General features: G+C 37.1%; 1 protein-coding gene across 1 annotated transcript; it reads right to left on the bottom strand.

Moving 5' to 3' along the window:
- Positions 1 to 2,145: 2,145 nt before the first annotated feature.
- On the bottom strand, positions 2,146 to 3,596 carry LOC149155407 (U-box domain-containing protein 20-like). Its single transcript, XM_089441200.1, has one exon. The coding sequence runs from the start codon at positions 3,526 to 3,528 to the stop codon at positions 2,284 to 2,286; it is 1,245 nt and encodes a 414-aa protein (XP_089297326.1). The 5' UTR covers positions 3,529 to 3,596; the 3' UTR covers positions 2,146 to 2,283.
- Positions 3,597 to 10,074: the final 6,478 nt, after the last annotated feature.

The raw sequence follows: 10,074 nt of genomic DNA, 5'->3' as shown, positions 1-10,074 counted from the left end.
ATTTTGTTCGTTGACAAGCAAGTATGCCCTTTTCAGTTAATGCAAATGCAATCATGGGATAACTCCATTGGACTAAGTCACATTACACAACCAATAATAACCATGTACGTGTAGTAATGAATTTGTAGTCAAAGCTTAAGGGGACTTATATTAGCAATACCCAAAGATCTACCATCCATCCTAGTTCATGCATATAATCCCACGATATCTTGATTTTTATCTCTCTTCTGCCACACCCTTCATGCAATCCCTTAGCTCAAGTGAGTGAATTTGTTGTAGGAATCTAATCCATCTAATTTGTATCTCTGCTCAATTGTTTTCATTTCTTATCTACAACATCAATTCTATATGGAAATTACAGCTCATTCTCATTGGGATGGTTAAGGCATCATATGAAGAACAAATAAAGCGCTACAAGGCGGATTAACATTAATAATCTGTAAACAAAAGAAGAAAAATCACGGAGTTGCAGAATATTGGCAAAACAAGATTTCAGGTGTTGGGGGTATAATAATATAGATACCCATGCCTAGCTTGCAACACTGGAAATTTCATAAGTTAGTTTTATTTGCAAAAGGTGAAAAATAGGTACATATTGGAAATAAATTTGTTTCATTCGTTCACAAACAAGTATGCCCTTTTCAGTTAATGCAAATGCAATCTTGGGATAACTCCAATGGACTAATTCACATTACCCGACTGATAAGAACCATGTACATGCATTAAGGAATTTGTAGTCAAATCTTGAGGGGTCTTGTATTAGTAATACCCAAAGATCTACCATCCATCGTGGTTCATGCATATAATCTCACGATAGCTTGATTTTTATCTTGTTGCTGCCACGCCCTTCATTCAATCCCTTTGCTCAAGTGAGTGAATTTGTTGTAGGAATCTAATCCATCTAATTTGTATCTCTACTCAACTATTTTCATTTCTTATCTACAACATCAATTCTATCTGGAAATCACAACTCATTGTCATTCAGTTCAATTGGCTCATTTTTTATGTAAGAATTTTGCAGAATCCGTGGAAATTTTAATCATTGGCTCATTATTTTAATTGCTTTGCTACAATCCATTAATATGACATTATAGACTATTTTATTTGAGGCTTCTCTCCTTGGAGCTTGATTAATGTTTTAGGCACACTGTGTGTTTACACTACCAATTGCAAACACGAGGGGTTGCCTTTCAAGTACCCAGGGAACAATATTTTGTTGGAACAATTTATGAATGCATATGATGCATAATTGCTTGCAGAATAGGAAATGTGGGTTGCCACAAATCGTTATGCAAAGAAGCAGACCTTTAATTGTGCTAATGGAGACATGTATAAATCAAAACACCTTTAGAGAACACTTGTAGAGAAATTTGATCTGGAACCATTACAATATGTGGGTGAAGGGTTCAGTCTAGTTGAGGCAATGAAAGACAGGTTAAGTCTAGGATGCAATTGTGAATGAAAATAAGCTCTTGGATTGAGCACTTGGGAATGGAGTTCCAAATGCCTCCATTTTGAGTAGATTGTTTGATTGTATTACATTTAACATTAAAATTTATTTTTCACTCAAATTAGGCTATAATTAGATTACATAATATATCACTTGGTTATTCATCTATTCTCTTCTTCCATATGTGCTATTCCTTTGCAACATTGAATACAAATACTAATTAAACTAAACAACAAGTACTAAGTACTAATTACTAATACTATGTAACCCTGGCTATGATAATCTTCCATTATGGAATTTTATTAAAATGTTAATTTTAAATGTAACACATGTTTATTTATAAAATTAACTTTAAACTAGATATTAAATTCATATATGAATACCTGAAATATTAATACGGCATATCATATATTAATATAAAAAAGACCATGCGAAGAATAAATTATTTTAGTAATATTTTAATATAAAAAAGAAAATACATGGAAGAATAAATTAATATGAATTTTGAATGATAGCTTCCATCAACCAATAGCAACATTTCGAAATTTCCGAGGGCCGCATTCTTTGACCTCGCCACCTCGAAAAGTGTGTGGAGCCCTCAAATCTTCGACTTTGCTTTCGAAATGGTGTACCGATTATCCAGCTTTCCAGATTATTCTACGCAGGAAAACTTCAGAGAATAACGTAAATTTCATCTGATATTGCAGCCCCTTTCTTTGTTTTTCAATCGATTTCTAATGATATATTCTCAGTCATTTCATTTTCTGCAATTCCAGATTTCGTAGAAGATGATCTTAATTTGTTTATTAGCGCTGCGATTATCCCCCTTTTGATTAGAAAGATCGCCTGATTTGACTGAAATCCATGGTGTCTGCGCATTCCCATTCTTTTCTGTACTTGTTCAAGAGTTTCAGCAATTCTGTGGATTTTTCCCTTGCGCTCTCGCTACAGCCAATCTGAACTAAGACCAGCAGCTTCTGCAAGGCGCAAGCCTGGAGAGCCTCCGCCACGAATGAGCAGTCGGAGGAATTCTGGCAAAGAGTCCAAAGAATCAACACGGCCGACTCGTTTGCCCAGTCCGAAACTCTCAGCATTATCCTGACAGTAACAGGAACGGTTAGGGCATGGGAAAGAGCAGCCAAGCGGCCATCGGTGCAATTGATTAAAGCATTCAAAGCTGCCAGGCCTCTCTCACACAGGCCTCTGTCGGAGGCTGAATCTGCAAGAATCTCCACCAGGAGAGCAACAGCCCCGGCCTCTACAAGCTTGACGCGAAATTTTCTCCCAGTTGCAGCAATCTTCAAAATGACAGAAATGCTGGCCTTGGTGGCCGCTGGGCATATGGATTCTCTAAGAAGTTCCACAAGACTTTCTGCTATTCCCTCCCCGCGCGCTATTCTTTCCCGCGAGCGGTTATCGCTTGAGATTTCTTGGAGAATCGCGACGGCATTTTGCTTTCCTTGGGGATTTCCGTGAAGAAGAATGTGTATAATGCAGCGCAAAGAATCGGCACAAGTAAGCAATTCTCGGACCTTTTCGTCTGCATCTGTGACCGGCAAAATCACGCCAAGCGTTCCAAGCGCCTCGTCGCAAATGTCCACAGCGTGCTGCAATCTGTTCAGCGCCTGGACGCTGTGCGCGGCAAAAACAGACGCCAGAACGCGAAGCGCATTGGAAGAGGCGACGCGTCTTCGGTTCCTGTCGCTTTCCTTCGCCAGGGCTCTCAGCCTCTGGATCGCTTCCCGCGATTCGATCTCTGATAGCAATTCTTCGATCTGAGCCGAAGTGGGCGGCACCTTTGGGGTTGGTATTCTCTCGATTCCACTTGCACTGTTGGCCACGCACCAATCTTGAATCACGCGACGAACCGTGTGATTTGGAATCATTTCTTGATTTTCAAGAACTTGTTTTGTAATAGGGCATATGTTTTTCCCTGCATCCAACCAGGTTTCGATACTCTCGCGATCATAAGTAATTCCTGTGCAGAGTGTTACAGGATCCTTCATCAGCTCTAGAGAGATTGGGCATCTCAGATAGTTCGGGACTGTGACATCCAGCTCCTTCATCCCGCCCCGCATTTTGAAAACCCACAACACCTTCACTGCAAATTTCTCAAACAATTCGATCCTGACTCTGAATTCCTTTGCATATAAAGATTGATTGCAAGGCAAGGCAGAGGATTGGCATTATAAATACAAATGTGAATGCCGCGTTTTGGAATGAATTGAAGAGTGAAGAACAAGTAGTGTACGAAAAATTCAAAGGTTATAATTATAAAATAAACACAGTCAAATGTCAAAGATTTGACCGGTGCCGAACGGTCGAAAATCAGGTCGTGTTTCGAAGGCTTCCACGTTCAAACATTCATGCCAGACGGTTAGTTAGACAATTTCAAATCAACGGTCGTCGCGAGGAGGCGGACCAAACGACGGACTCGTGCGTTCCCTCACCCCGTCAACGATAAAAACAAGTACCACCGAAGATGGCGGAGGTCATATGACAAAACTATGGCCAAACTCAGCTACCGACGCTTTAAAACATTAAAGCTAGAGAAAGGTGATCTCCATGTTTCCTTTCTCGATTTAGAAGTGTTTAGTTAAAAAAATTTGAATTTTTCCATGATAAGATTTTGGTTTGATTATAATTTTAGATTTTGGTTTAATTATAATTTTAGATGGTTACGGTTATTGATTTTAATATATATAAAAAAATATGTATAATTGGATTTTGTAAGATTAGTGGTTACTTTTTACAATTACAATAATATATTAATTTAAAATGATTCACTTTAAATTAAAAAAAAATAATTATTTTAAATAATTACATAATCAAAATTTTAAAATATGTTACATTATCATAATATTTATTGTTGTAATTGGTGATTGCCTCCAGAAGCGCTATATAATCTAGTATGGAGTAAATTTCACATAAAAATGTAAACATGTAAATATTTTGGTAGATCTCACGTAAAAACGTAAACATGTAAATGTAATGTTTAACATTTAATATTTTTAATCTAATGTGGGCTCTATTTAAAAATCAATCTAATTATTAGTATGTATAAACACAATATAAATTTAAAATATAAAGAGGTTTACGAACACTCAAAAAAGGTGTATGGTAAATAAATAAAATAATAAATAAACTAGAGGTATGGTAAATAAATAAAACATTTTTTATGGGACCTAAAGAAACGAATTATTTAGTTTTCTTTAAGATTTTATTCCTATGCTCAAAAAGCTTGGAGAGAAGCCTCCCGAGCTCACTATAATTTTGACATCGTAAAAGGCTAGGAACGTCAGTATTGCAACAAAGCTTATGAAACTAAGATCTAATGTTGTTGTAGGCGGGGCACTCTAAGAGGAAGTGATTTTCAACCTCGATGTTCATATTCCCACAGAGATGGTAGATCCTTTACATCCATGGTGTTTTAGGAATTGCCCAAATAAATAAATATAATAGAGGTATAAATATGTATGATAGATAAATAAAATATATCAAATAGGATTAGAAATCAACATCTAATCATATACCAAGCCTATAGGCCAAATAAAACATCTTTTTATATTTACTCCATAATCATTTTTATGGAGTAAATATAAAAAGAGGTTTTATTTAGGTGACCCTTATGGGCCAAATACCATGGGTTAATACCATACAAAAAAGCATTATTAACCCTAATATTGATATTAAAATATTATTATTATTATTATTAAATCTAATATTCATATTAATATAGTATAATATTAATATTATTACATTTAATAGCTCTAGATTAATACAATGTTAAATTTGTTATATTATAATATATATTAATATATCATAATATATATTAACTCTAGATATATAGGGGAGGGAAAAACAAAGACATAGAGTGATAGAGGTGGAGACATAGGGGGAGTGACAAGGAAGAGATGGAGATAAACTTAAGGAGAGAGGGAGGGAGATATTGAGAGGATTGGAGGGCAGAGAGAGAGAGAGATGGGGGAAGAGAGACGAAGGTAGGAGAGAAAGGGGGAGAGAGGAAGGATGAGAGAGGAATTGCAAGAGAGGAGGAGAGAGGGAGGGAAGAAGAAAGGCATAGAGAGTGAGAAGTGTAGAGAGAGGGAGTGACAAGGGAGAGATGGAGAGAGAGAGAGAGAGTATGTTTAGGGGTGAGATAAAGAGACAAAGAAAGAGAGTTAGAGAGAAGGGGGGTGAAGGGGGGGCGAAGGAGAGAGGGAGGGATATAGTAACATAGTTGGAGAGAGAGAGAGGGGGAGAGGAAGAACGAGAGACAAGACTTGAGAGAGAGGAGGAGAGTGATGGGGGAAGAGAGAGGATTGGAGGGAAAAGAGAGAGAGTGATGGGGGAAGAGAGAGGGAGGTAGGAGAGAAAGGGAGAGAGAGGAAGTACGAGAGAGCGGACTTGAGAGAGAGGAGGAGAGAGGGAGGGAAGAAGAAATACATAGAGAGTGAGAAGTGGAGAGAGAGAGGGAGTGACAAGGGAGAGATGGAGAGAGAGTGTGTATGTTTGGGGTGAGATAAAGAGACAAAGAAGGAGAGATGGAGAGAATGGGGGAGAGAAGGAGAGAGGAGAGAGGGAAGGATATAGTAACAGAGTTGGAGGGTGAAGATAGATAGAGAGAGAGAGGGAGAGAGAGAGAGGGAGAGAGAGAGAGAGAGAGAGAGAGAGAGGACATGAGAGAGTGGAGAGAGGGAGGGAAAGAGAGATGGAGTTGTAGGGGGAGAGAGGGAGGTAAGCATAAATAAATAGACAGAGAAAGGTGGAGAGAGAGGGGAGTGATAGGAAAAGTGGAGAGAGAGTGAGAGAGGATAAAGAGGGAAGATAGGTAGAAGCAGAGGAGAGGGAGAGAAGGGGAAGAGAGAGAGAGGGAGGGAGAGAAGGGGAAGAGAGAGAGAGGGAGGGAAAGGAGGAGGGAGCGATGGATATATAGATTGGAGAAAGAGAGTGTATGTTTTGGGGGTGATATAGAGAGACAAAGGGAGGTAGATATATATATGGAGTGTGAAGAGAGGGAGGAAGAGAGAAATGGAGAGAGGCCGGGGGGGCGGTGTGAATCAATATTTACAAATCAATAATTTTTCCATTTCATATTCAGATTTATATATGCTACTTCAATGAAGGGAACTCACGTGTGCACACAACTTTTCTTAAGGCAACCATCGCATATCTAGTGAACTTATGATTTAGTTAATTCATCATATGTTGATATTTAATCAGTGCATCAGTACTTTATTAAACATTAAACAGTAACCATGTGCAGTAATAACAGAATAAACTATCACACATAAGCAACACACATGAACACCAATATTTAAGGTGGAATCTAATGCGGGAGAAAAACCACCTCATGTTGTTGTCTCTGTCTTCTTTTTAATATAAAGAAAATCTATTTACAATCTTGTACTGGTGCAGACTCATACCAGTACGCAAGAACCCACCTGTAGAAGGCTACAATCTTCTCTCGTTTTCCAGCTTCTACTGGAAGGGAGCTACAACCCCCTAGCTCTTGTACTAGCCGATATGCTTACCAGTACATAGGCACCGACCTACAGAAGGCTCCAACTTTCACTTGTTCTCCAAATTCTACTGGAAGTGAGCTCCAACCCCCTTATGTAACCATTAGCCACTACTGGCAGGAAGCTTCAACTTCCTCATTGAAAGCTCCAACCCTTAGTATCCTCTAGGGACCACGTTTCATAAATTTTTAGACTAGATACTCCTGGTACATATCAACACAATATGAAGGCCACATTTCAGTAAATTTTCATACTGGACCCATTATTAACATCGAAGCTAAAAATTAATTACCACTACAATACAACCATTAAATACATCTGCATCAACCAATAACTGAAACCCAATCATCAATCTCTGATATAGCTGAAACCCAATCATCAATCTCCGAATCAACAACAAGAAACTCAATCATCAATCTCTGAGTCAACCAATAACTGAAACCTCAATCCACCGGCACTTAATCAGAATTCAACCAATCAACTGGAATACACAGATCATTGTAACCAGTACATAAATCTGAACCTAGAACATTACATCAACAACCAGAACCAACTACGACCTCAAAAATCATATGTCAGAATGTATACGCTACTTCAATGAAGCCAACCTGTGTCTATACACTACTTGTATACCTATAAAAGTACTGAATCATAAAACCTATTAACCAAAACTGTACCAACCAATGACATTATGAAGATCTACTATCATATTACAAATATTTAAACATACAATAACAAAGATCACCATTATCACTTAATCATTCAACCAATCAAACTCAATCTCCTTATGCATTCAGTTCTACTTTCAGATATAAGAAGACATCATTGAAAAACAATAGTAAAACAACAACATTGATCAGATATATCAATCATCTCTGAACATGAAGCTTTTCTTTTGCATACGCCACTTGGAAGAGTTGAACCAATGTGTATACGCACGTTTACCAAAGCAAAACAGCGTATAGTTCTGCAAATACTTACTTATAACTTCTTAGTTATTCCAAACTTCAGAAATACCTACATCATAGCATTTAAAGGGCAAAAAATTTGTTAGCACTCAGATCTAGCCTGTGCATCATCAGATCACATAATGATAAGTCATTATGACCATCATCTATCATTAGTTCTCATCCATCATCAAACACTCAGGTGCATACTTAGTTCGGATCAAGAAAAGCATCAGAAACCAATAACATGCATATTTTCTTTTGATCTAACACTTCATAAGAGATTCATTATTTGTACACTTAGCCCTTTGATCTTCTCCTCCTTATATAGTTTTATCCTTTCTCAATACGTTGGACCAAAACAACACTTAGAACCTGTGGTATTCTTGGACGGGATCAAATAACCGTTACTCTGCTCAATATTGTGGGCTAATACCATGGTATGGACCCTTGGTATTATTTCACCTTAATTTCCTTAATTTTCCATCCCATATGCACTTCCTCTTGTGAAAGTGCGTGCATACATATACAATCTTTTTATACAGTGAACCCGTGTATACACCTTAACATACCTGGAAACATTCTTTTTCTTCAATTGCTTGATTCTGATTTGTATTCCTTTGTTCCATAATCTTGTTCTTTTATAACATTACTATGTTACCTCTGAATAGACCTGTTATAATGTGATTTTCCATTGTATATTACTTCTGAACTGACCTACATTTGATCACATTTGTAAAAACAACTGCCATGAAATCTGTCACATCCTGTTTATACTTTTATCAATTAGTTCATTCATCAAAGAGCAACTATTATCAAGGACAACACACACTAACAATCTCCTTGTATCAAACTTTTGACCATTATTCTGTTCCATCATTCTATCATCTCTGACCTATAAATTCATCTATGTTCCATCATTCAGTCACCATTGATATGTCTTGTAGATTCATCTAGTTGTCATATACTTGTTTTGCTACAAGTGAGTTGCCATCAAGGACAACACATGCAACATAATGCCAACAATCTGCCTCTTTGGATTTGATGGCAACCACTTTGGTGTTTGGTCACCACAACCTGTAAATAACATCAAGACATCAAGCTACTCTCCAAACACCATTCTCCAAACACCAAGCTACTCTCCCCCTTTGACATCAAGGGAAAAGGGCTGATTGACCAATGTTAAATGAAGACTTATGTATCTAAACTGTTGAATATGAACAATGATCATGCTCCCCCTAGCCACATGGTGAATTTTCGGATCAAACTTTCCCTTTATACATGTTGAGATACACTATATTGTTCATGCTCCCCTTGAGCACATGCAGAGTCTACAGAAATATTTTTTAAAGTAATAACATGACTCTATAATGACCTTCCTATCACCAATGACTCATACATACATCAATCACACAACCAAGTGGGGATATACCAAATTTGATTCATCCACTTAACCTAGTGGGTTTACATATTTGACATGATCTCAAAAGTACTTACATGATTGAATATAACAATTATTACATCATAGGTCTTTACATGACCTTTACATTAAGTGATATGCATGACATTTATAACACATACCAATGATCTAAACAGGACCATGATAGTCATCATCAACTATCATACACCATATATGATCTACACCATAAGCATCTCTCAGCAACATCCAAACCAACGACCTGTATATTTCCAACACCAGTTTGTAAGATATGACATTGTACCTTTAATATCATTGACCTATGACAAAATATGCTGCATATAGATATCTACTCATCCTCTTGATCTCATCAAGATCAACTTGCTCTGTTTCCTTAGTAGAACATAGTCTTCCATAAATCAGCTAAGCATATGTCATATCTCCTAGTAGTAATACAAAACCATTCACAACATATCATATGTATGTTAAAAAACCATAATAATCATACATGACTATACCATCATCATTGTGCCCAGAACTGCATGATTTTTCATAACAACCCTCAATATATCAACCTTGAATCTTCACTAGAGATTTTTCTAGTATACCATATATGATAAGCATCAATCATGATAATCAACATATGTGAGTATCAAATCTATCATTGTGAAGTAAGATGTCATCATCATTATGTGACTAAGTAAGCCATGTATCAAAATATCCATGTCTTCATGAGAC

The sequence above is a fragment of the Pinus tabuliformis genome, chromosome 9 (assembly GCF_031772625.1).
Source record: "Pinus tabuliformis cultivar Carrire ecotype Pingquan chromosome 9, CPIR1, whole genome shotgun sequence".
Classification (NCBI taxonomy): Eukaryota; Viridiplantae; Streptophyta; class Pinopsida; order Pinales; family Pinaceae; genus Pinus; species Pinus tabuliformis.
This window is presented reverse-complemented; position numbering and strand designations above follow the sequence as displayed.

Bases quoted from the DNA above. Each gene is read 5' to 3' on its own strand.
- LOC149155407 (XM_089441200.1), bottom strand. From the start codon at position 3,528: ATGCGGGGCGGGATGAAGGAGCTGGATGTCACAGTCCCGAACTATCTG.